Source organism: Copidosoma floridanum, unplaced genomic scaffold (assembly GCF_036245765.1).
Source record: "Copidosoma floridanum isolate Cflo_tuat_1 unplaced genomic scaffold, Cflo_Japanese_pri ptg000025l, whole genome shotgun sequence".
NCBI lineage: Eukaryota > Metazoa > Arthropoda > Insecta > Hymenoptera > Encyrtidae > Copidosoma > Copidosoma floridanum.
The window spans coordinates 2,925,022-2,952,125 of NW_028321902.1; the positions used below are offsets into that span (position 1 = coordinate 2,925,022).

The 27,104-nt window shown below is 40.0% G+C and overlaps 6 protein-coding genes and 1 pseudogene across 6 annotated transcripts; 1 reads left to right on the top strand and 6 right to left on the bottom strand.

The window, feature by feature from the left end:
• Positions 1-1,308: 1,308 nt before the first annotated feature.
• LOC106645661 (uncharacterized) lies at positions 1,309-4,365 on the bottom strand (annotated as a pseudogene).
• On the top strand, positions 4,297-7,192 carry LOC106642362 (uncharacterized). Its single transcript, XM_089595379.1, has 3 exons — positions 4,297-4,464; positions 4,541-5,425; positions 5,493-7,192. Exons 2-3 carry the CDS (start codon positions 4,546-4,548, stop codon positions 7,178-7,180), a joined length of 2,568 nt encoding a protein of 855 aa, XP_089451505.1. The 5' UTR covers positions 4,297-4,464; positions 4,541-4,545; the 3' UTR covers positions 7,181-7,192.
• Positions 7,193-7,282: 90 nt separating this feature from the next.
• Positions 7,283-8,870, bottom strand: LOC149373909 (uncharacterized). Its single transcript, XM_089595380.1, has 4 exons — positions 8,546-8,870; positions 8,203-8,464; positions 7,867-8,124; positions 7,283-7,795 (listed from the first exon to the last, which is right to left on the bottom strand). The coding sequence occupies exons 1-4, from the start codon at positions 8,582-8,584 to the stop codon at positions 7,491-7,493; spliced, it is 864 nt and encodes a 287-aa protein (XP_089451506.1). The 5' UTR covers positions 8,585-8,870; the 3' UTR covers positions 7,283-7,490.
• A 2,833-nt stretch (positions 8,871-11,703) lies between these two features.
• Positions 11,704-13,291, bottom strand: LOC149373910 (uncharacterized). The gene is made up of 4 exons (XM_089595353.1): positions 12,967-13,291; positions 12,624-12,885; positions 12,288-12,545; positions 11,704-12,216 (listed from the first exon to the last, which is right to left on the bottom strand). Exons 1-4 carry the CDS (start codon positions 13,003-13,005, stop codon positions 11,912-11,914), a joined length of 864 nt encoding a protein of 287 aa, XP_089451479.1. The 5' UTR covers positions 13,006-13,291; the 3' UTR covers positions 11,704-11,911.
• A 2,831-nt stretch (positions 13,292-16,122) lies between these two features.
• On the bottom strand, positions 16,123-17,710 carry LOC149373911 (uncharacterized). The gene is made up of 4 exons (XM_089595352.1): positions 17,386-17,710; positions 17,043-17,304; positions 16,707-16,964; positions 16,123-16,635 (listed from the first exon to the last, which is right to left on the bottom strand). Exons 1-4 carry the CDS (start codon positions 17,422-17,424, stop codon positions 16,331-16,333), a joined length of 864 nt encoding a protein of 287 aa, XP_089451478.1. The 5' UTR covers positions 17,425-17,710; the 3' UTR covers positions 16,123-16,330.
• A 2,820-nt stretch (positions 17,711-20,530) lies between these two features.
• Positions 20,531-22,118, bottom strand: LOC149373912 (uncharacterized). The gene is made up of 4 exons (XM_089595350.1): positions 21,794-22,118; positions 21,451-21,712; positions 21,115-21,372; positions 20,531-21,043 (listed from the first exon to the last, which is right to left on the bottom strand). Exons 1-4 carry the CDS (start codon positions 21,830-21,832, stop codon positions 20,739-20,741), a joined length of 864 nt encoding a protein of 287 aa, XP_089451476.1. The 5' UTR covers positions 21,833-22,118; the 3' UTR covers positions 20,531-20,738.
• Positions 22,119-24,949: 2,831 nt separating this feature from the next.
• LOC149373913 (uncharacterized) lies at positions 24,950-26,537 on the bottom strand. The gene is made up of 4 exons (XM_089595351.1): positions 26,213-26,537; positions 25,870-26,131; positions 25,534-25,791; positions 24,950-25,462 (listed from the first exon to the last, which is right to left on the bottom strand). Exons 1-4 carry the CDS (start codon positions 26,249-26,251, stop codon positions 25,158-25,160), a joined length of 864 nt encoding a protein of 287 aa, XP_089451477.1. The 5' UTR covers positions 26,252-26,537; the 3' UTR covers positions 24,950-25,157.
• Between the last annotated feature and the right edge of the window lie 567 nt (positions 26,538-27,104).

The following is a 27,104-nucleotide window of genomic DNA, read 5'->3' on the forward strand; positions in this document are numbered from 1 at the left end:
TATGTGCCTAGTACCTCAGGGTGGTTCTCAAACGAATGTAATATTTTATTTATGTCTCTATAAATTTTTATTTCGTAGTTGGTTTATTGACGATTTTTTTATTTTTTTTATTGTTTATTTCAAAATGAACCTCTTATTTATCTAAAATTTGTTCTGCACTTTTTTATTGTATCTTGTTACTTAATGCAGAGATAAAAAAAATGTTTTAGAAGAAAAAGTTAAAAATATTTTATGCATTAGTATTTTGTGCTGATGAAAATTGTGTGGTAAGTTGTTACAAAAAAAAGATTGGTTTTTCAGGAAACTTAGAACAAGCCACTGTATGTATTAAATATTAAAAAGATTTGAAGATAAAAGAAAAATAGTAAATCGTTAATTATTTTTTAGGCTTTTTATACTGATGCGTATTTACTAGCAAACATTTTTATTTTCTAATACTAAACGTATATGATGTTGAAAACAGTTGTTACACTGTATTTTTAAAAATAATACAGACACAAAAGGTAGTACAATTTACTTCATACACCTTATCACATGCGTTATACGTATATTTTTTGCTTTACTTTTATGCTATTCATCTTGCAAAAAGTGCACATTCCTTAAAATAAAATTTTTTTTTAACTCATTTCCGACCAATTGTATTTTTCTCATATTTATTGATATAAACATTTCATGCATTTTTTTTCAATACAAAAAATTTTTTTTACAATACAAAATAAAAGTGGGGTTTATTCCACGAGAATAAAGTTTATTGCAAAGTTTTTTAATAAATATATTTCAATACTATAACTTTTTTTTCCCACAAAATTATAGTTATTAGTATTACATTGAATATGTAAAATTAAAGCCGAAAATAACATATGTTAAAAAAAAAATTCAGTTCAAAGTATAAAAAAAAAAAAAAAAATCTCTAACGAACTACGGTAATAACAGTATCCTAATACAATATATACAAACGAATAAAAAATCAATCTAAAGTCCAGAGAAAAATTTATTGGCGCGCGCTTATTCACAACGATTTAATTTTCGGCTCACGATACTGCGTTGACCATAACGATGTTTAATTTTCGCCCTTTATTAGTCACGCAAGTTGTGAAGAAAATGCGTCCATCCACTGTAATGCTGTTGGCATATGGCGGGCTAAATTTGAGTAGAACATCTTGTAATTTATGTAAATTTTACAAATTGGGGACTTGGGGATGGATCGTGATTTAAAAAATACATCATCAAGTACATTTTCAATGACAAAAATTTTATTTACTATACATTTTTATTTATTCGAAAATATATTAAAGAAATTCATGGGGATACAACGAGTACAAGGTAGAAATGGAGTAAAAAAATTATTTGCCATTTTGAGTGATTGCAAAAGTGAGCTTTGATTCCTTAAACGTCCTATCAGACCTACATATACGTATAAACTTACCTATAGGATAAGGCGTGCGTTATTTTCCATAGGAAAAAAGTGCTTGGTCTCCCCATACGGAGAACATATTATTACACGTCAGTCAACGACTGACCTACTCCTGTTCATATCACAATAGTTTACTGCCACGACTCGAAAAATTATCTCAGTAAACGTGTAAACGCCGAAATATCAAAATCCCGGAGTAAAAGATGCGATACATGATTGTAAAAACCGTAAGCGCTTCTGATACTTTGCTCTGGGTATTGAGGAAAAAAAAAATCATCTCAGTACAACTCAGCCATGATCAAAACCACGAGAGAACTCCATCCAGTGAACGGATGGCTACCCCTGCCCTCGCCAACCTCGTCCCCATAGTTTTCCCAGATGTACCCCGTCCTTTTGTACTGCTCGAAAACGTTGTCCATCAAGTTCTTCCTCAACTCCGAGTAAATCTCCTTGGCTTCGGCCTGATATGGTCCATCGACTGTCGAGTAGTGATGCAACGCAGCAACGGCCAGGTAGTTCATGTTGATCCAAATAGCCCCGCGCCAGTACGGCGGATCGTGCTCCGTATTGTACTTGTTGTAGAGGGGCGAAGACCTGGCCAGTGACCTCAGACCCACGCCCGTCCACAACAGGTCTGGTTTCTTGAGATCATGAAGAATCCTGAGCAGGTGGAGCGAGTCTGGCCTCACTAGGCGCAAGAAAAACGGAAAGAGCGATACGTAACCGAAACTCGAGTCGACAAACTGCTTCTTGGGCTGATCCAGCACAACGCGGGTCACCTCGAGCGTCGCCTGCTCGTTGTTACTCGACATCCGCTTGATTTTCCTCAGCTTGACCTGATCACTGTGCAGACCATAATCCGAGTAGCTGTTGCTCGTTGGCGACCAGTGGAGCTCGTTGAGTAGCCGATTGTCGGCCAAGTACTCGTACGTGTTTGCGTACTTGTGTGAAGGTCTCTGGAGGACGTCGGCTACGTTGGCCATGACTTTGGAAGCCATAGCCATCCAACAGCGTAGATCCACGTGACGCTCGTCACTGCTTGGATGCGAGGCTCTTGGGTAATCGTCCAAGCCAGAGGTGAGGGTCTTGGGATTGAGTTCTCTGGTCCCACTGGGGTTCCTTCCTCGCCACCTGTAGGTACTGGGCAGCTCGCCTCTCTGCGTCGTGTTGTACCAGTCGTACCAGAGCTGCAGCCTTGGGTAGAGCTTGTCGAGGAGGTCCAGGTGCCGGGCTGAGAACTCGTCGCGTTTGTGCTCCAAGATGTAGTTCAAGGTCATGAGGAACGTCGGTGGATTGGCGTTGGTGTTGAATTGAACGACAAACTCCTCGGGTACCTTGGCCAGTGCCTCGTCGCCCAGGATCATTTCTCGAGGGATCCAGCCTTCGATGTTCATCAGGTCGAACCAGTGGCTGATCACGTCCATCTCCAGGTCGAGGTTCCAGTGGAGCAGCAACAGTCCGTGAAAACCCTCGTCCCAGAGGAAACCACGTGGAAAGAAGCTTCGGCTCGGCACACCCGTGAACAGAGGAGCCCTCCAGTAGGGCACGGGTCTCTGGGTGTGCTCGCTCTGTACTTGGGACGACCCAAAAAAGTAGCCTACTGAGCCTATCATGTTGGAAAAAGCCAGTTTGGCAAAGTCGATCCTCTCGTCGTCGAAGCCCTTTTCTCTCAGCTTGAATACCCTTTCGAATTTGTCGTCAAACTCCCTCTCGTGACTCACCAGTGCCTTTGGGTAGTTTTCACCCGTGATCTTTTCTCTCTGGTCCTTCCTGCTGTCGCGCTCGAAACTCACCTCCAGCTCCAGAGGGAGATCCGCTGTCACTTGCGTTACAATGAAATTGGGTGACTGGCTGCTTGTTGGATACCTCACCTCTCCGGGCAGTGTTTTACCATCTTTTGCAAACCTCAAGCTGTGAGCCACAGTTTGCGTCAGCTGACTCAAGTTAGGAGCTGAAGTCGACAGGTACGAGTACTGCACGTTTTTGCCCTTCAAAGTGTTGAAGTTTATCCTGAAGAATCCCAGCTCGTCGGTCTGTCCGTCTATGCCCTCCAGCTTGGTTTCAGAGTCCATCACGGACGTGAGGTAACCGTTGGTCTTGTTCTCGATGGCGGCATAGTAAAGCAAGGATACCCTCCTGTCGTGGCTCCCAGTCACGTTGATGTGAGCCGTCCAGTCACCGCCGTGTCTTCCATGAATATTCTTGACGAACGACGTTCTCAGCATCACACCCCTGTCCACAATCTCCTGCACCCCAAAATTCTTCCCATCGTGCTTGAGCCATCCGTACCTGTCCAACCGGTCGTTCTGGTCGCACCAGTGCCTCAACCTGATGGGCTCGTTTTTCCCAGCCTCGTACCACATCAGTCCAGTGACCAGAGAGTACGGCACCCTGGTCTTTGTCCCAAAGTACACCCCCGGTCTGTAAGTGCCCCAATAGTACTCTTGCTTGTCGAGGGGACTCGACTCCGCCAGTTTTTCATTGCTGAAGGGAGTGTTGACTCTCGTCGATTTGAACCCGAGGTAGGCAACGTAAGCCACACCCGCCACGGACGCGACCACCACGAGCTTGTAGCAAAAGGATACGTGCCAATTGCTCGGCTCCGGTGACACCGATGACCCACGGTAGTAATTGCTACCCTTGCTCGAGAATTTCGGCGGACGGCTGTTAGTGTAACCGCCACCCTCGGGTGCTTTTTGTCTACGGTTACGCATTTTTTTTTTTTTTTTATTCCTATCACTCTTTTACTTGTAACCTGATGGTCGTCATTTTGTGTTTATACTTACGCGCGTGGTGAGATTTTTCGTTTTGTTTGTTACTTAATATAACTTTGTGAGTGACTTAATATAATTTTGTAAGCAAACGAAAAAGAAGCATCATCGCCAGTCGCTCTTTTTTTGACATGACTGCAGCAGACGACTTTTCACAACAAGAGCACATAACCTCTATATTATTTTGAGTGAACGCGCGCGAAGTTATGATGCACGCAGTGACAGAAATGCGGTGATTTAAGTATTAATCAAAGTGTCATTAACATTTTTCGTGAGAAGGTAAGAGAATGCACGTGCAAATGTTATTTTCAAATTACGACAGTCGTCTGGAATCATGGAATACGTTTATTTGCAGTTACAATGGCATCGAAGACGCTGTTCGAGAGCGTGATGTGGGGCACGTCCAAGCAGGTCCAGGACATCCTGAACAAGCGCGACTTGCCAATCGACGACAACTACACGGACTACGCGCTTCTGCTAACCTCGCTGCGCCGGAGGCGCAAAGAAGTGGCCAAGATTCTGCTGAACAAGGGCTGCAGGGTGAGAAAAGTCCCCTCCAACGACAAAGCCGACTCGCCCTTGCATCTGGCTGTCAAGCTGGGCGACGTGGAAATCGTCAAGATGCTCCTCGACAGGGGGGCAGCCGTGGACACCGTCGACCAAAACGGTGAGTCGCCCCTGTACTTAGCCATGAAGAAGGGCTGTCACGACATCGTCGACTTGATATTGTCGGCCAGTGACGTCGACTGCGCCAACACGAGCAATAAGGATGGATTGTCGCACTTTCACGTAGCTTGTATCAGGAATAACGTGGGAGTCGTCGAGAATTTCGTGAAAAAAGGGGTCGACGTGAACTGCACGGTGAACTTTGCAGCCAGCGAGCACCCTGGTTTTGCACCTCTGCACTTTGCAGTTGAGTACAACTGCGTGGACACGGTTAAGCTGCTGTTGAGATGTAACGCCGATCCCACGGTTAAAAATGCGGATGACAAGACTCCCCTGTACTTGGCCATGCAGAAACAGAGCAATGAGATGGCGGATGTGATATTGTCTCTGGTCAGCGACAGCGATTCTAATCCCGTGGACGACGATGGGCTCTCGCACTTTCACATTGCTTGTATGAAGCACCACTTGAGTGCCGTGAAGAATTTCTTGCTTCACGGCGTTGATGTCAATCAAGCTGTCAAGCCGACCTCGACTCTGTGGCCCGGGTCCACGGCTCTGCACTTTGCAGTCAGAGGTACACTTATTTTTCTTTATCCCCATTTTACGTTTGTACTACTCTCCATTTTTTACATTTTTTATAGGCTTGTCGGTGCATTGTAAGGATCAGATAGAAGTGATCGAGTTGTTGTTGAGGCACAAAGCTGACGTCAATGCCCAGGACGTGCAAGGCCAAACTCCGCTGCATCTGGCGTGTTTGCAGAGCGACGAGAAAATTTCGAAACTGATACAAGACATCTTTCGCTCGCTGAATGCGGACGAAGGAGTGTCGGGATCGCTGTTTGGTGAAAAACTGTCGAGTGCCATCAGCCAGATAGATCAAGTGAAAATTGTCGACTTGCTGCTGAAGCACAAGAGCGACGTTAACGTGGCGAACATCGTCAACGAGACCCCACTGTTTTATTTGTACAAGTACGATCGCTCGAAAATATCCAACAAGTGTAAGCTCGGCGACGACCTGATAACCCACGTCATCGGAGAGTTTAACAAAAACCGTCGCGAAATCTTGAAAATTCTTCTGAACCACGGTGCGGACGTGAACGCTCAAAACGACACGGGTCAGTCAATACTTCACGTGATCGCGGGTATCAGCAAAAGCTGCGACGACGATCAGAAGGAAGAAGTGGCCGAGCTGGTGCTCAACAGAGGAGCCAACGTGGACGCCAGTGGAAAGTACGGATCGACACCGCTGCACCTGGCGTCTCAAAATGGCCATGTCAAACTGATGGAGCTGCTTCTGCGCTACAAAGCCGATGTAAACACCAGCGAGGCTTTCGATCAGTCAACACCTTTGCACCAGGCAACGACCTACCAGCAAACGAGGGCCATAGAAGTTTTGCTAGCCAACGGCGCCGATGTTACGGCCACCAAGTGCAACAATATGAACGTCCTTCACATAATGGCGCTGATAAACCCGGACGCCTCGCAGGAGCCGGAGTTCATCGAGTCGTACGAAAAGATCATGAACACTTTCATCGAGTGTGGCTGTAAAATCAACGCGCAGGACCTCAACGGTAGGACACCTCTGCACCTGGCTTCCTGGGACAACAACAACGCAGCCACCTGGATTCTCCTGCGTCACTTTGCTGACATCAACATCGAGGACTTTGCCGGTGAGACGCCTTTGTCATTTTTAATGAACAGTTCAGACCCTCGGGACAACATATACTTTATAATCCGGGATTTCATCAACATGCTGAGGTTCACGGGTTTTTACGTGAGCAAAAAAAACGAGAGGTGTTACAATGAGATATACAAAGGTGTGTTTCTCAATACGGAGGATGATTTTTTGGTTCAGTGCAGGGAGGAGATTGAGAGAATGAAGTTCGTTAGGATAAACAACGACACGTCTTTGTATGACATTATGTTTAAGAGTTCCAACGAAATGGTTGTACACGCGGGCAATGAGATACTGGAGGAGATTTTAAAATCGAGCGAATTCGAGAGCCAGTATAACATTTACAAGTATTTGTTAAAGTCCCAGTTTAGAAAGGGACTAGCCAGGAAGCGTTTGTTGAAAAGTGCCAAGGACTCGTTGGAGTTTATGACGGGTTTTGGCTTCTCGGACTCTTGTTCTGACAAAATACTTCAACACCTGTGCAACGAGAGTTTGAGAAATGTGGTGAAAGCAAAAACGGTGGCACTCGCCCACAAAGGGTCGCTAGTGCAACAAAAAACTGCTCACGAAGCAGATAATTCCAGCGACTCGGTGGAAAAAGCACTAGCTTACTGTCAAAGTTTGTTCGACAGACAAATGGAGATTGAAACGTAGTTTTAAGTACACAGTCAGTTTACGCTTGTGATTGTAAATAAAATACATATTTATTTATAAAAAAACTATTTTTTTATTTTAGTTCACTAAACAAATCACATTTATCAATAATACAAGTACCAAAAAGTCCCATTTAAAATACACGTATTAAAATTGTACAATAATTATCACAGAAATCAATAACAATCGTTAGATTTACCCACCCGGTAATTAAAACTTACACCTAAAATTGACTACATTTATACATCATACTTTATATTGCAGCAAAGCGCATTGTCACCCATAACACGACCAAATTAAATTTAAAAATCTACCGCTGAGTCTCGAGGAAAGACGCGTCGTTGCTGCCCGGCTGGGAATACCTCCGGTAATCTCCGCTATTGTTAAAACTATCCTTGCCATCGTCACAAACTTCATCAGTCGATTTTCTAGGCCTGTTATTGTCTCCTGCAGTCCTGCAACAACACAGCGAACCGAAGAATTTCTTGGTCCTCTTTAGGCTGAAGTTTCTGTAACGTCTGCCGCTCCGTTTCTTGTCGCAGCAGCTGGCATCAACAACCGTTTCGACCGTTGCAGGTAACGTGGTCTTGCCCTTCATTTCGTTCACTTGGGATTCTGGAAGGAAACACTTGCTACGTTACAAAAAACTACATCACCCATGGGTGACACATATGATTCCCACTTACCTAGACCCTCAAACTGGAATTTGACCTGCGACTCCAGTTTGGTGAAACGTTGTTTCAAGGACGCCAACTTCTTGCATACAGCGTCATGGGTCTCGAGCAGTTGTTGGTTTTCCCGGACGAGCACCTCAAACCGAGCTTCGATGCCCTTCGATCGGCTGGCTTTTTTCTCGTACACCCCGACCATCTGACCCAGCAACTCGACTTTCGACTCATTCAACCTCGGCTTTGTTCCGATGGCCGTTTGCCGCAGTTGTTCCTCTGTGGCGAGTAAAACAACGTTTCGTTAAAAAAAAACAATGAGATACAAGGTAAACACGTAACAAGGAGAGAACATACCTAATTTATGGATCTTCGCATTCGCAGCCGTAAGTTGGCCTCGCAGCCGGTGCACCTCCTCGGCCCTCTGTACCTTCAACTCGGCGATGTCCTTGTTCCGAGCTTCCAAGAGTTCCTCGAGTTTGCACGTCCTAAACTCCTCGTCCCCGAGGATCGAAAAGTACTCCGTCGTCTCGTGGATGCCCGAGCCGGTAACGTCGAAGAACTCCTCGAAACTCGAATCGGTTGTAACGCCAAAGTCGGGCAGACAGTCGCTCGATACCTGTAAAAATACGTACATTGTTTTGTTTGCTTGCTTTTGCTCGTTGGGTTTGGTTGGTCGAAACGAAGTTTGTCAACTCACCCATCCCGCGTGTACCTCGACCTGCGTTTGCGGTGCCATTTTCCTCTTCGAACCAAGTGACTCGAGAACACAAGAACTGTTCAATGTTCTTCAACGGCCAAAAGTTACTTGATCTTATGCGAGTTGGAAGCAAAACGTCACAACTGCGGAGTGCTCGACCTGAAGCGTTAGCGATCAACCAATGTACTGTAGGACCAACGAGTTGAACACAAGAACTTCTCGGGTGCAGTTTCAGAAAGTAACTGACGGTTCGACCTCTGTCGCCTTGCCGTAGGTAGTCATCAATGCGTCATTGTCGCCCCTTGCGCACATCAGCAACTGAGTGTAACTTTCTCGTGCTTTCTAATTCTTTGGAAATTCCGGGGTAGGAATAGCTGTGGTCGAATGAAAGCTGTGCCATTACGCCAAGGGCACTGATAACATATAGGATTTCTAAAATGGTCATTATTTTCCGATTTGGATTTTTCGTTCTTGTACCCTTTTGTGATCTCTTTGTATATTCTGTACATAAAATCGAAGCATTGAAAATTCGAACATTTTGAAAGTTAAGACATGTCGCCAGGACAATTTTCCATTTGTATAATTATATACGGTCCTGGATTTCAATTTTTCAGCGTCGTTTGATTTTTTTCCAGATTTATCGGCCATTGCTTGAACGTGATATACGATTTTGATCAGGTCAAAAGAAGTGTCCAAAAAAAATTCAAGGAAAAAAAAAACCCAAAATATCGTATTTTTTTCACACAGTCCTTTTGAACTGAAAAAAATTACATCAATACCTAGCAATACATAGTAAATGACGTTGAATTTTATGAATATTAAAACAGTTTTTAGATTTTTGGGGGGTATGGATTACTATAGATATAACGGAGAGATTTAAAGGACATTACATCGCAGATTATTAGATGTTTTTCTCGTCGTTTCCGATTTTAATTCAGGCAAAATCTTTTCTGAATTCGTCACTTCGTTAGAAAATAGGTAAACAAATAATTATTTTGCAAATTATTGTAAATAATTATTTTAAATTCACAGTGAAAAATAAAAATTAAATTGCGAGTGACAAGCCAACAAAATATGAGAATTTAGATATATGTGTTTTAGATACATTAGTACGAAGTTGTAATATTACGATGTTTATAATAATTTTGCGTAAAGCATCGTTATAAAAATCAACTAGTCTTCATAAATTTACAAAATAATAACCACGTACATATACATTGAAATATTTCAATTTTCACATAACAACTGACAATAACCAAAATTAAAAATTATTTTAGTACAGACTTGAGACTGAAAATAAAATTTTATAACTGTTATTAATAGTATGCAATCAGTCGTCACTTTTTTAATTTTAGTTATTAATGACATCTCAGAAAAAAAAAAAAAAAAAAACTAAAAACTACTTTTATGAATTATGACTAATTTAAACTTACAGTTAATAATATTTATTTTTTGTTTCATGTTACTATAAAATTTTCTAATTACTTACAATAATTTGTACAAACTATAACTAATTGTAAATAGTTTTATCGTTATTGAATGATGAAATTAAACGACATTTTTCAACTCAAATTACACAAATCAAAAAAAAATAATAAATGATAATAATCCTTGAAAAATTTTACTGAAAGCATAAAATAAATAATAATCATTAGTAAATAATTTTAGTGTTAGGTCATACACTTGTAATCGTAATAGTAGTGATATCGGTAAGCATGTGAAATAAAAAGTATCGGTTTGCTTGTTTTATTTATTTATTTATTAATTTAAACCATCACTACCAATATAGTTACTTTACATATTACGTAGTAAAACACACATGAAAAAGTCAGTATCCTACGCAAATGAACCTGTGCGTAGATCTAGTAAATTAGCGTTCACTCGACTACTAAAACTTATAACTAAATTTACGTGTGCTTCAATAAAGTATATGTATGAAATGTGTAATAGATAAAATACAAACTTTAAAAATTTCCATATATTCTGATCGAACGAGAATATATATATATATATATATATATATATATATATATATGTTTAAGTATTTTTAATATATAATATGTGATTAATATCATCTTAAACTTAAACATTAATCTAGTTGTATAAATAATAAAATTTGATTATCTAGTATTTGTTAAAACATGCTACTTGTCTAAGAAAATTGACGTATACTGAATTCACAATAGTAAGTGTTGTTACTTTATCACAGTTGAAGATTGTGTCGAAAAAGCTACATGAATCATTTTTGAGGTTAAATGCGAAAAATTAATACACTGTATGCAAGAAACCATGTGGTCAGGTGGACTTTGAACAAAAAAATATATGTATATTAGCTGAAAAAGAATGTACATAAGCGTCACCCATCACCCCGTCTCCCGAACCTCCAGAGTAGATCCACCGAAACGTTTGTAAAATTGGTAACCCCTCAGCGAGCACCTCGACTTCCCCCTCTTAAACCCTTGATTGTTTGTTCTTTAAATCCACAGGGGTTTTTTTTATTACGATTATGTTATATCTCGCAAAGCCGCGTTGCATCGGAGTCAATTTTACAAATAAGTTGGGTTTGGACGTGGTGATGGTACCCCAGAACCCCACCAACTAGAAATAATTACACGGCTTTGGATCCCCAGTCCCAGGGCCTCTGCCCTCCTTTACCCTCGTCTTCTCTAACATTCAAGCCAACCCCACTAGTGGGTTTTGTCGTGTCAGCCGGCAGGGGCATCGGGGGTTTCAGCGTTTTCATCGCCGATGGCGGCCTCGCCGGTGGCTTGTAGTAAGTGGGCGGCGGGGGTACGGGTGGCGGCGCGTCCTTGAGCGCCTCGACGGAGTTGAAGGGCGTTGGGGTCGTCGGAGAGAACCGACTGCCGGGCACCTCCGACAGTGGCGACGAGAGTTTGAGAAATGTGGTGAAAGCAAAAACGGTGGCACTCGCCCACAAAGGGTCGCTAGTGCAACAAAAAACTGCTCACGAAGCAGATAATTCCAGCGACTCGGTGGAAAAAGCACTAGCTTACTGTCAAAGTTTGTTCGACAGACAAATGGAGATTGAAACGTAGTTTTAAGTACACAGTCAGTTTACGCTTGTGATTGTAAATAAAATACATATTTATTTATAAAAAAACTATTTTTTTATTTTAGTTCACTAAACAAATCACATTTATCAATAATACAAGTACCAAAAAGTCCCATTTAAAATACACGTATTAAAATTGTACAATAATTATCACAGAAATCAATAACAATCGTTAGATTTACCCACCCGGTAATTAAAACTTACACCTAAAATTGACTACATTTATACATCATACTTTATATTGCAGCAAAGCGCATTGTCACCCATAACACGACCAAATTAAATTTAAAAATCTACCGCTGAGTCTCGAGGAAAGACGCGTCGTTGCTGCCCGGCTGGGAATACCTCCGGTAATCTCCGCTATTGTTAAAACTATCCTTGCCATCGTCACAAACTTCATCAGTCGATTTTCTAGGCCTGTTATTGTCTCCTGCAGTCCTGCAACAACACAGCGAACCGAAGAATTTCTTGGTCCTCTTTAGGCTGAAGTTTCTGTAACGTCTGCCGCTCCGTTTCTTGTCGCAGCAGCTGGCATCAACAACCGTTTCGACCGTTGCAGGTAACGTGGTCTTGCCCTTCATTTCGTTCACTTGGGATTCTGGAAGGAAACACTTGCTACGTTACAAAAAACTACATCACCCATGGGTGACACATATGATTCCCACTTACCTAGACCCTCAAACTGGAATTTGACCTGCGACTCCAGTTTGGTGAAACGTTGTTTCAAGGACGCCAACTTCTTGCATACAGCGTCATGGGTCTCGAGCAGTTGTTGGTTTTCCCGGACGAGCACCTCAAACCGAGCTTCGATGCCCTTCGATCGGCTGGCTTTTTTCTCGTACACCCCGACCATCTGACCCAGCAACTCGACTTTCGACTCATTCAACCTCGGCTTTGTTCCGATGGCCGTTTGCCGCAGTTGTTCCTCTGTGGCGAGTAAAACAACGTTTCGTTAAAAAAAAACAATGAGATACAAGGTAAACACGTAACAAGGAGAGAACATACCTAATTTATGGATCTTCGCATTCGCAGCCGTAAGTTGGCCTCGCAGCCGGTGCACCTCCTCGGCCCTCTGTACCTTCAACTCGGCGATGTCCTTGTTCCGAGCTTCCAAGAGTTCCTCGAGTTTGCACGTCCTAAACTCCTCGTCCCCGAGGATCGAAAAGTACTCCGTCGTCTCGTGGATGCCCGAGCCGGTAACGTCGAAGAACTCCTCGAAACTCGAATCGGTTGTAACGCCAAAGTCGGGCAGACAGTCGCTCGATACCTGTAAAAATACGTACATTGTTTTGTTTGCTTGCTTTTGCTCGTTGGGTTTGGTTGGTCGAAACGAAGTTTGTCAACTCACCCATCCCGCGTGTACCTCGACCTGCGTTTGCGGTGCCATTTTCCTCTTCGAACCAAGTGACTCGAGAACACAAGAACTGTTCAATGTTCTTCAACGGCCAAAAGTTACTTGATCTTATGCGAGTTGGAAGCAAAACGTCACAACTGCGGAGTGCTCGACCTGAAGCGTTAGCGATCAACCAATGTACTGTAGGACCAACGAGTTGAACACAAGAACTTCTCGGGTGCAGTTTCAGAAAGTAACTGACGGTTCGACCTCTGTCGCCTTGCCGTAGGTAGTCATCAATGCGTCATTGTCGCCCCTTGCGCACATCAGCAACTGAGTGTAACTTTCTCGTGCTTTCTAATTCTTTGGAAATTCCGGGGTAGGAATAGCTGTGGTCGAATGAAAGCTGTGCCATTACGCCAAGGGCACTGATAACATATAGGATTTCTAAAATGGTCATTATTTTCCGATTTGGATTTTTCGTTCTTGTACCCTTTTGTGATCTCTTTGTATATTCTGTACATAAAATCGAAGCATTGAAAATTCGAACATTTTGAAAGTTAAGACATGTCGCCAGGACAATTTTCCATTTGTATAATTATATACGGTCCTGGATTTCAATTTTTCAGCGTCGTTTGATTTTTTTCCAGATTTATCGGCCATTGCTTGAACGTGATATACGATTTTGATCAGGTCAAAAGAAGTGTCCAAAAAAAATTCAAGGAAAAAAAAAACCCAAAATATCGTATTTTTTTCACACAGTCCTTTTGAACTGAAAAAAATTACATCAATACCTAGCAATACATAGTAAATGACGTTGAATTTTATGAATATTAAAACAGTTTTTAGATTTTTGGGGGGTATGGATTACTATAGATATAACGGAGAGATTTAAAGGACATTACATCGCAGATTATTAGATGTTTTTCTCGTCGTTTCCGATTTTAATTCAGGCAAAATCTTTTCTGAATTCGTCACTTCGTTAGAAAATAGGTAAACAAATAATTATTTTGCAAATTATTGTAAATAATTATTTTAAATTCACAGTGAAAAATAAAAATTAAATTGCGAGTGACAAGCCAACAAAATATGAGAATTTAGATATATGTGTTTTAGATACATTAGTACGAAGTTGTAATATTACGATGTTTATAATAATTTTGCGTAAAGCATCGTTATAAAAATCAACTAGTCTTCATAAATTTACAAAATAATAACCACGTACATATACATTGAAATATTTCAATTTTCACATAACAACTGACAATAACCAAAATTAAAAATTATTTTAGTACAGACTTGAGACTGAAAATAAAATTTTATAACTGTTATTAATAGTATGCAATCAGTCGTCACTTTTTTAATTTTAGTTATTAATGACATCTCAGAAAAAAAAAAAAAAAAAAACTAAAAACTACTTTTATGAATTATGACTAATTTAAACTTACAGTTAATAATATTTATTTTTTGTTTCATGTTACTATAAAATTTTCTAATTACTTACAATAATTTGTACAAACTATAACTAATTGTAAATAGTTTTATCGTTATTGAATGATGAAATTAAACGACATTTTTCAACTCAAATTACACAAATCAAAAAAAAATAATAAATGATAATAATCCTTGAAAAATTTTACTGAAAGCATAAAATAAATAATAATCATTAGTAAATAATTTTAGTGTTAGGTCATACACTTGTAATCGTAATAGTAGTGATATCGGTAAGCATGTGAAATAAAAAGTATCGGTTTGCTTGTTTTATTTATTTATTTATTAATTTAAACCATCACTACCAATATAGTTACTTTACATATTACGTAGTAAAACACACATGAAAAAGTCAGTATCCTACGCAAATGAACCTGTGCGTAGATCTAGTAAATTAGCGTTCACTCGACTACTAAAACTTATAACTAAATTTACGTGTGCTTCAATAAAGTATATGTATGAAATGTGTAATAGATAAAATACAAACTTTAAAAATTTCCATATATTCTGATCGAACGAGAATATATATATATATATATATATATATATATATATATGTTTAAGTATTTTTAATATATAATATGTGATTAATATCATCTTAAACTTAAACATTAATCTAGTTGTATAAATAATAAAATTTGATTATCTAGTATTTGTTAAAACATGCTACTTGTCTAAGAAAATTGACGTATACTGAATTCACAATAGTAAGTGTTGTTACTTTATCACAGTTGAAGATTGTGTCGAAAAAGCTACATGAATCATTTTTGAGGTTAAATGCGAAAAATTAATACACTGTATGCAAGAAACCATGTGGTCAGGTGGACTTTGAACAAAAAAATATATGTATATTAGCTGAAAAAGAATGTACATAAGCGTCACCCATCACCCCGTCTCCCGAACCTCCAGAGTAGATCCACCGAAACGTTTGTAAAATTGGTAACCCCTCAGCGAGCACCTCGACTTCCCCCTCTTAAACCCTTGATTGTTTGTTCTTTAAATCCACAGGGGTTTTTTTTATTACGATTATGTTATATCTCGCAAAGCCGCGTTGCATCGGAGTCAATTTTACAAATAAGTTGGGTTTGGACGTGGTGATGGTACCCCAGAACCCCACCAACTAGAAATAATTACACGGCTTTGGATCCCCAGTCCCAGGGCCTCTGCCCTCCTTTACCCTCGTCTTCTCTAACATTCAAGCCAACCCCACTAGTGGGTTTTGTCGTGTCAGCCGGCAGGGGCATCGGGGGTTTCAGCGTTTTCATCGCCGATGGCGGCCTCGCCGGTGGCTTGTAGTAAGTGGGCGGCGGGGGTACGGGTGGCGGCGCGTCCTTGAGCGCCTCGACGGAGTTGAAGGGCGTTGGGGTCGTCGGAGAGAACCGACTGCCGGGCACCTCCGACAGTGGCGACGAGAGTTTGAGAAATGTGGTGAAAGCAAAAACGGTGGCACTCGCCCACAAAGGGTCGCTAGTGCAACAAAAAACTGCTCACGAAGCAGATAATTCCAGCGACTCGGTGGAAAAAGCACTAGCTTACTGTCAAAGTTTGTTCGACAGACAAATGGAGATTGAAACGTAGTTTTAAGTACACAGTCAGTTTACGCTTGTGATTGTAAATAAAATACATATTTATTTATAAAAAAACTATTTTTTTATTTTAGTTCACTAAACAAATCACATTTATCAATAATACAAGTACCAAAAAGTCCCATTTAAAATACACGTATTAAAATTGTACAATAATTATCACAGAAATCAATAACAATCGTTAGATTTACCCACCCGGTAATTAAAACTTACACCTAAAATTGACTACATTTATACATCATACTTTATATTGCAGCAAAGCGCATTGTCACCCATAACACGACCAAATTAAATTTAAAAATCTACCGCTGAGTCTCGAGGAAAGACGCGTCGTTGCTGCCCGGCTGGGAATACCTCCGGTAATCTCCGCTATTGTTAAAACTATCCTTGCCATCGTCACAAACTTCATCAGTCGATTTTCTAGGCCTGTTATTGTCTCCTGCAGTCCTGCAACAACACAGCGAACCGAAGAATTTCTTGGTCCTCTTTAGGCTGAAGTTTCTGTAACGTCTGCCGCTCCGTTTCTTGTCGCAGCAGCTGGCATCAACAACCGTTTCGACCGTTGCAGGTAACGTGGTCTTGCCCTTCATTTCGTTCACTTGGGATTCTGGAAGGAAACACTTGCTACGTTACAAAAAACTACATCACCCATGGGTGACACATATGATTCCCACTTACCTAGACCCTCAAACTGGAATTTGACCTGCGACTCCAGTTTGGTGAAACGTTGTTTCAAGGACGCCAACTTCTTGCATACAGCGTCATGGGTCTCGAGCAGTTGTTGGTTTTCCCGGACGAGCACCTCAAACCGAGCTTCGATGCCCTTCGATCGGCTGGCTTTTTTCTCGTACACCCCGACCATCTGACCCAGCAACTCGACTTTCGACTCATTCAACCTCGGCTTTGTTCCGATGGCCGTTTGCCGCAGTTGTTCCTCTGTGGCGAGTAAAACAACGTTTCGTTAAAAAAAAACAATGAGATACAAGGTAAACACGTAACAAGGAGAGAACATACCTAATTTATGGATCTTCGCATTCGCAGCCGTAAGTTGGCCTCGCAGCCGGTGCACCTCCTCGGCCCTCTGTACCTTCAACTCGGCGATGTCCTTGTTCCGAGCTTCCAAGAGTTCCTCGAGTTTGCACGTCCTAAACTCCTCGTCCCCGAGGATCGAAAAGTACTCCGTCGTCTCGTGGATGCCCGAGCCGGTAACGTCGAAGAACTCCTCGAAACTCGAATCGGTTGTAACGCCAAAGTCGGGCAGACAGTCGCTCGATACCTGTAAAAATACGTACATTGTTTTGTTTGCTTGCTTTTGCTCGTTGGGTTTGGTTGGTCGAAACGAAGTTTGTCAACTCACCCATCCCGCGTGTACCTCGACCTGCGTTTGCGGTGCCATTTTCCTCTTCGAACCAAGTGACTCGAGAACACAAGAACTGTTCAATGTTCTTCAACGGCCAAAAGTTACTTGATCTTATGCGAGTTGGAAGCAAAACGTCACAACTGCGGAGTGCTCGACCTGAAGCGTTAGCGATCAACCAATGTACTGTAGGACCAACGAGTTGAACACAAGAACTTCTCGGGTGCAGTTTCAGAAAGTAACTGACGGTTCGACCTCTGTCGCCTTGCCGTAGGTAGTCATCAATGCGTCATTGTCGCCCCTTGCGCACATCAGCAACTGAGTGTAACTTTCTCGTGCTTTCTAATTCTTTGGAAATTCCGGGGTAGGAATAGCTGTGGTCGAATGAAAGCTGTGCCATTACGCCAAGGGCACTGATAACATATAGGATTTCTAAAATGGTCATTATTTTCCGATTTGGATTTTTCGTTCTTGTACCCTTTTGTGATCTCTTTGTATATTCTGTACATAAAATCGAAGCATTGAAAATTCGAACATTTTGAAAGTTAAGACATGTCGCCAGGACAATTTTCCATTTGTATAATTATATACGGTCCTGGATTTCAATTTTTCAGCGTCGTTTGATTTTTTTCCAGATTTATCGGCCATTGCTTGAACGTGATATACGATTTTGATCAGGTCAAAAGAAGTGTCCAAAAAAAATTCAAGGAAAAAAAAAACCCAAAATATCGTATTTTTTTCACACAGTCCTTTTGAACTGAAAAAAATTACATCAATACCTAGCAATACATAGTAAATGACGTTGAATTTTATGAATATTAAAACAGTTTTTAGATTTTTGGGGGGTATGGATTACTATAGATATAACGGAGAGATTTAAAGGACATTACATCGCAGATTATTAGATGTTTTTCTCGTCGTTTCCGATTTTAATTCAGGCAAAATCTTTTCTGAATTCGTCACTTCGTTAGAAAATAGGTAAACAAATAATTATTTTGCAAATTATTGTAAATAATTATTTTAAATTCACAGTGAAAAATAAAAATTAAATTGCGAGTGACAAGCCAACAAAATATGAGAATTTAGATATATGTGTTTTAGATACATTAGTACGAAGTTGTAATATTACGATGTTTATAATAATTTTGCGTAAAGCATCGTTATAAAAATCAACTAGTCTTCATAAATTTACAAAATAATAACCACGTACATATACATTGAAATATTTCAATTTTCACATAACAACTGACAATAACCAAAATTAAAAATTATTTTAGTACAGACTTGAGACTGAAAATAAAATTTTATAACTGTTATTAATAGTATGCAATCAGTCGTCACTTTTTTAATTTTAGTTATTAATGACATCTCAGAAAAAAAAAAAAAAAAAAAACTAAAAACTACTTTTATGAATTATGACTAATTTAAACTTACAGTTAATAATATTTATTTTTTGTTTCATGTTACTATAAAATTTTCTAATTACTTACAATAATTTGTACAAACTATAACTAATTGTAAATAGTTTTATCGTTATTGAATGATGAAATTAAACGACATTTTTCAACTCAAATTACACAAATCAAAAAAAAATAATAAATGATAATAATCCTTGAAAAATTTTACTGAAAGCATAAAATAAATAATAATCATTAGTAAATAATTTTAGTGTTAGGTCATACACTTGTAATCGTAGTAGTAGTGATATCGGTAAGCATGTGAAATAAAAAGTATCGGTTTGCTTGTTTTATTTATTTATTTATTAATTTAAACCATCACTACCAATATAGTTACTTTACATATTACGTAGTAAAACACACATGAAAAAGTCAGTATCCTACGCAAATGAACCTGTGCGTAGATCTAGTAAATTAGCGTTCACTCGACTACTAAAACTTATAACTAAATTTACGTGTGCTTCAATAAAGTATATGTATGAAATGTGTAATAGATAAAATACAAACTTTAAAAATTTCCATATATTCTGATCGAACGAGAATATATATATATATATATATATATGTTTAAGTATTTTTAATATATAATATGTGATTAATATCATCTTAAACTTAAACATTAATCTAGTTGTATAAATAATAAAATTTGATTATCTAGTATTTGTTAAAACATGCTACTTGTCTAAGAAAATTGACGTATACTGAATTCACAATAGTAAGTGTTGTTACTTTATCACAGTTGAAGATTGTGTCGAAAAAGCTACATGAATCATTTTTGAGGTTAAATGCGAAAAATTAATACACTGTATGCAAGAAACCATGTGGTCAGGTGGACTTTGAACAAAAAAATATATGTATATTAGCTGAAAAAGAATGTACATAAGCGTCACCCATCACCCCGTCTCCCGAACCTCCAGAGTAGATCCACCGAAACGTTTGTAAAATTGGTAACCCCTCAGCGAGCACCTCGACTTCCCCCTCTTAAACCCTTGATTGTTTGTTCTTTAAATCCACAGGGGTTTTTTTTATTACGATTATGTTATATCTCGCAAAGCCGCGTTGCATCGGAGTCAATTTTACAAATAAGTTGGGTTTGGACGTGGTGATGGTACCCCAGAACCCCACCAACTAGAAATAATTACACGGCTTTGGATCCCCAGTCCCAGGGCCTCTGCCCTCCTTTACCCTCGTCTTCTCTAACATTCAAGCCAACCCCACTAGTGGGTTTTGTCGTGTCAGCCGGCAGGGGCATCGGGGGTTTCAGCGTTTTCATCGCCGATGGCGGCCTCGCCGGTGGCTTGTAGTAAGTGGGCGGCGGGGGTACGGGTGGCGGCGCGTCCTTGAGCGCCTCGACGGAGTTGAAGGGCGTTGGGGTCGTCGGAGAGAACCGACTGCCGGGCACCTCCGACAGTGGCGACGAGAGTTTGAGAAATGTGGTGAAAGCAAAAACGGTGGCACTCGCCCACAAAGGGTCGCTAGTGCAACAAAAAACTGCTCACGAAGCAGATAATTCCAGCGACTCGGTGGAAAAAGCACTAGCTTACTGTCAAAGTTTGTTCGACAGACAAATGGAGATTGAAACGTAGTTTTAAGTACACAGTCAGTTTACGCTTGTGATTGTAAATAAAATACATATTTATTTATAAAAAAACTATTTTTTTATTTTAGTTCACTAAACAAATCACATTTATCAATAATACAAGTACCAAAAAGTCCCATTTAAAATACACGTATTAAAATTGTACAATAATTATCACAGAAATCAATAACAATCGTTAGATTTACCCACCCGGTAATTAAAACTTACACCTAAAATTGACTACATTTATACATCATACTTTATATTGCAGCAAAGCGCATTGTCACCCATAACACGACCAAATTAAATTTAAAAATCTACCGCTGAGTCTCGAGGAAAGACGCGTCGTTGCTGCCCGGCTGGGAATACCTCCGGTAATCTCCGCTATTGTTAAAACTATCCTTGCCATCGTCACAAACTTCATCAGTCGATTTTCTAGGCCTGTTATTGTCTCCTGCAGTCCTGCAACAACACAGCGAACCGAAGAATTTCTTGGTCCTCTTTAGGCTGAAGTTTCTGTAACGTCTGCCGCTCCGTTTCTTGTCGCAGCAGCTGGCATCAACAACCGTTTCGACCGTTGCAGGTAACGTGGTCTTGCCCTTCATTTCGTTCACTTGGGATTCTGGAAGGAAACACTTGCTACGTTACAAAAAACTACATCACCCATGGGTGACACATATGATTCCCACTTACCTAGACCCTCAAACTGGAATTTGACCTGCGACTCCAGTTTGGTGAAACGTTGTTTCAAGGACGCCAACTTCTTGCATACAGCGTCATGGGTCTCGAGCAGTTGTTGGTTTTCCCGGACGAGCACCTCAAACCGAGCTTCGATGCCCTTCGATCGGCTGGCTTTTTTCTCGTACACCCCGACCATCTGACCCAGCAACTCGACTTTCGACTCATTCAACCTCGGCTTTGTTCCGATGGCCGTTTGCCGCAGTTGTTCCTCTGTGGCGAGTAAAACAACGTTTCGTTAAAAAAAAACAATGAGATACAAGGTAAACACGTAACAAGGAGAGAACATACCTAATTTATGGATCTTCGCATTCGCAGCCGTAAGTTGGCCTCGCAGCCGGTGCACCTCCTCGGCCCTCTGTACCTTCAACTCGGCGATGTCCTTGTTCCGAGCTTCCAAGAGTTCCTCGAGTTTGCACGTCCTAAACTCCTCGTCCCCGAGGATCGAAAAGTACTCCGTCGTCTCGTGGATGCCCGAGCCGGTAACGTCGAAGAACTCCTCGAAACTCGAATCGGTTGTAACGCCAAAGTCGGGCAGACAGTCGCTCGATACCTGTAAAAATACGTACATTGTTTTGTTTGCTTGCTTTTGCTCGTTGGGTTTGGTTGGTCGAAACGAAGTTTGTCAACTCACCCATCCCGCGTGTACCTCGACCTGCGTTTGCGGTGCCATTTTCCTCTTCGAACCAAGTGACTCGAGAACACAAGAACTGTTCAATGTTCTTCAACGGCCAAAAGTTACTTGATCTTATGCGAGTTGGAAGCAAAACGTCACAACTGCGGAGTGCTCGACCTGAAGCGTTAGCGATCAACCAATGTACTGTAGGACCAACGAGTTGAACACAAGAACTTCTCGGGTGCAGTTTCAGAAAGTAACTGACGGTTCGACCTCTGTCGCCTTGCCGTAGGTAGTCATCAATGCGTCATTGTCGCCCCTTGCGCACATCAGCAACTGAGTGTAACTTTCTCGTGCTTTCTAATTCTTTGGAAATTCCGGGGTAGGAATAGCTGTGGTCGAATGAAAGCTGTGCCATTACGCCAAGGGCACTGATAACATATAGGATTTCTAAAATGGTCATTATTTTCCGATTTGGATTTTTCGTTCTTGTACCCTTTTGTGATCTCTTTGTATATTCTGTACATAAAATCGAAGCATTGAAAATTCGAACATTTTGAAAGTTAAGACATGTCGCCAGGACAATTTTCCATTTGTATAATTATATACGGTCCTGGATTTCAATTTTTCAGCGTCGTTTGATTTTTTTCCAGATTTATCGGCCATTGCTTGAACGTGATATACGATTTTGATCAGGTCAAAAGAAGTGTCCAAAAAAAATTCAAGGAAAAAAAAAACCCAAAATATCGTATTTTTTTCACACAGTCCTTTTGAACTGAAAAAAATTACATCAATACCTAGCAATACATAGTAAATGACGTTGAATTTTATGAATATTAAAACAGTTTTTAGATTTTTGGGGGGTATGGATTACTATAGATATAACGGAGAGATTTAAAGGACATTACATCGCAGATTATTAGATGTTTTTCTCGTCGTTTCCGATTTTAATTCAGGCAAAATCTTTTCTGAATTCGTCACTTCGTTAGAAAATAGGTAAACAAATAATTATTTTGCAAATTATTGTAAATAATTATTTTAAATTCACAGTGAAAAATAAAAATTAAATTGCGAGTGACAAGCCAACAAAATATGAGAATTTAGATATATGTGTTTTAGATACATTAGTACGAAGTTGTAATATTACGATGTTTATAATAATTTTGCGTAAAGCATCGTTATAAAAATCAACTAGTCTTCATAAATTTACAAAATAATAACCACGTACATATACATTGAAATATTTCAATTTTCACATAACAACTGACAATAACCAAAATTAAAAATTATTTTAGTACAGACTTGAGACTGAAAATAAAATTTTATAACTGTTATTAATAGTATGCAATCAGTCGTCACTTTTTTAATTTTAGTTATTAATGACATCTCAGAAAAAAAAAAAAAAAAAAACTAAAAACTACTTTTATGAATTATGACTAATTTAAACTTACAGTTAATAATATTTATTTTTTGTTTCATGTTACTATAAAATTTTCTAATTACTTACAATAATTTGTACAAACTATAACTAATTGTAAATAGTTTTATCGTTATTGAATGATGAAATTAAACGACATTTTTCAACTCAAATTACACAAATCAAAAAAAAATAATAAATGATAATAATCCTTGAAAAATTTTACTGAAAGCATAAAATAAATAATAATCATTAGTAAATAATTTTAGTGTTAGGTCATACACTTGTAATCGTAATAGTAGTGATATCGGTAAGCATGTGAAATAAAAAGTATCGGTTTGCTTGTTTTATTTATTTATTTATTAATTTAAACCATCACTACCAATATAGTTACTTTACATATTACGTAGTAAAACACACATGAAAAAGTCAGTATCCTACGCAAATGAACCTGTGCGTAGATCTAGTAAATTAGCGTTCACTCGACTACTAAAACTTATAACTAAATTTACGTGTGCTTCAATAAAGTATATGTATGAAATGTGTAATAGATAAAATACAAACTTTAAAAATTTCCATATATTCTGATCGAACGAGAATATATATATATATATATATATATATATATATATATGTTTAAGTATTTTTAATATATAATATGTGATTAATATCATCTTAAACTTAAACATTAATCTAGTTGTATAAATAATAAAATTTGATTATCTAGTATTTGTTAAAACATGCTACTTGTCTAAGAAAATTGACGTATACTGAATTCACAATAGTAAGTGTTGTTACTTTATCACAGTTGAAGATTGTGTCGAAAAAGCTACATGAATCATTTTTGAGGTTAAATGCGAAAAATTAATACACTGTATGCAAGAAACCATGTGGTCAGGTGGACTTTGAACAAAAAAATATATGTATATTAGCTGAAAAAGAATGTACATAAGCGTCACCCATCACCCCGTCTCCCGAACCTCCAGAGTAGATCCACCGAAACGTTTGTAAAATTGGTAACCCCTCAGCGAGCACCTCGACTTCCCCCTCTTAAACCCTTGATTGTTTGTTCTTTAAATCCACAGGGGTTTTTTTTATTACGATTATGTTATATCTCGCAAAGCCGCGTTGCATCGGAGTCAATTTTACAAATAAGTTGGGTTTGGACGTGGTGATGGTACCCCAGAACCCCACCAACTAGAAATAATTACACGGCTTTGGATCCCCAGTCCCAGGGCCTCTGCCCTCCTTTACCCTCGTCTTCTCTAACATTCAAGCCAACCCCACTAGTGGGTTTTGTCGTGTCAGCCGGCAGGGGCATCGGGGGTTTCAGCGTTTTCATCGCCGATGGCGGCCTCGCCGGTGGCTTGTAGTAAGTGGGCGGCGGGGGTACGGGTGGCGGCGCGTCCTTGAGCGCCTCGACGGAGTTGAAGGGCGTTGGGGTCGTCGGAGAGAACCGACTGCCGGGCACCTCCGACAGTGGCGACGAGAGTTTGAGAAATGTGGTGAAAGCAAAAACGGTGGCACTCGCCCACAAAGGGTCGCTAGTGCAACAAAAAACTGCTCACGAAGCAGATAATTCCAGCGACTCGGTGGAAAAAGCACTAGCTTACTGTCAAAGTTTGTTCGACAGACAAATGGAGATTGAAACGTAGTTTTAAGTACACAGTCAGTTTACGCTTGTGATTGTAAATAAAATACATATTTATTTATAAAAAAACTATTTTTTTATTTTAGTTCACTAAACAAATCACATTTATCAATAATACAAGTACCAAAAAGTCCCATTTAAAATACACGTATTAAAATTGTACAATAATTATCACAGAAATCAATAACAATCGTTAGATTTACCCACCCGGTAATTAAAACTTACACCTAAAATTGACTACATTTATACATCATACTTTATATTGCAGCAAAGCGCATTGTCACCCATAACACGACCAAATTAAATTTAAAAATCTACCGCTGAGTCTCGAGGAAAGACGCGTCGTTGCTGCCCGGCTGGGAATACCTCCGGTAATCTCCGCTATTGTTAAAACTATCCTTGCCATCGTCACAAACTTCATCAGTCGATTTTCTAGGCCTGTTATTGTCTCCTGCAGTCCTGCAACAACACAGCGAACCGAAGAATTTCTTGGTCCTCTTTAGGCTGAAGTTTCTGTAACGTCTGCCGCTCCGTTTCTTGTCGCAGCAGCTGGCATCAACAACCGTTTCGACCGTTGCAGGTAACGTGGTCTTGCCCTTCATTTCGTTCACTTGGGATTCTGGAAGGAAACACTTGCTACGTTACAAAAAACTACATCACCCATGGGTGACACATATGATTCCCACTTACCTAGACCCTCAAACTGGAATTTGACCTGCGACTCCAGTTTGGTGAAACGTTGTTTCAAGGACGCCAACTTCTTGCATACAGCGTCATGGGTCTCGAGCAGTTGTTGGTTTTCCCGGACGAGCACCTCAAACCGAGCTTCGATGCCCTTCGATCGGCTGGCTTTTTTCTCGTACACCCCGACCATCTGACCCAGCAACTCGACTTTCGACTCATTCAACCTCGGCTTTGTTCCGATGGCCGTTTGCCGCAGTTGTTCCTCTGTGGCGAGTAAAACAACGTTTCGTTAAAAAAAAACAATGAGATACAAGGTAAACACGTAACAAGGAGAGAACATACCTAATTTATGGATCTTCGCATTCGCAGCCGTAAGTTGGCCTCGCAGCCGGTGCACCTCCTCGGCCCTCTGTACCTTCAACTCGGCGATGTCCTTGTTCCGAGCTTCCAAGAGTTCCTCGAGTTTGCACGTCCTAAACTCCTCGTCCCCGAGGATCGAAAAGTACTCCGTCGTCTCGTGGATGCCCGAGCCGGTAACGTCGAAGAACTCCTCGAAACTCGAATCGGTTGTAACGCCAAAGTCGGGCAGACAGTCGCTCGATACCTGTAAAAATACGTACATTGTTTTGTTTGCTTGCTTTTGCTCGTTGGGTTTGGTTGGTCGAAACGAAGTTTGTCAACTCACCCATCCCGCGTGTACCTCGACCTGCGTTTGCGGTGCCATTTTCCTCTTCGAACCAAGTGACTCGAGAACACAAGAACTGTTCAATGTTCTTCAACGGCCAAAAGTTACTTGATCTTATGCGAGTTGGAAGCAAAACGTCACAACTGCGGAGTGCTCGACCTGAAGCGTTAGCGATCAACCAATGTACTGTAGGACCAACGAGTTGAACACAAGAACTTCTCGGGTGCAGTTTCAGAAAGTAACTGACGGTTCGACCTCTGTCGCCTTGCCGTAGGTAGTCATCAATGCGTCATTGTCGCCCCTTGCGCACATCAGCAACTGAGTGTAACTTTCTCGTGCTTTCTAATTCTTTGGAAATTCCGGGGTAGGAATAGCTGTGGTCGAATGAAAGCTGTGCCATTACGCCAAGGGCACTGATAACATATAGGATTTCTAAAATGGTCATTATTTTCCGATTTGGATTTTTCGTTCTTGTACCCTTTTGTGATCTCTTTGTATATTCTGTACATAAAATCGAAGCATTGAAAATTCGAACATTTTGAAAGTTAAGACATGTCGCCAGGACAATTTTCCATTTGTATAATTATATACGGTCCTGGATTTCAATTTTTCAGCGTCGTTTGATTTTTTTCCAGATTTATCGGCCATTGCTTGAACGTGATATACGATTTTGATCAGGTCAAAAGAAGTGTCCAAAAAAAATTCAAGGAAAAAAAAAACCCAAAATATCGTATTTTTTTCACACAGTCCTTTTGAACTGAAAAAAATTACATCAATACCTAGCAATACATAGTAAATGACGTTGAATTTTATGAATATTAAAACAGTTTTTAGATTTTTGGGGGGTATGGATTACTATAGATATAACGGAGAGATTTAAAGGACATTACAT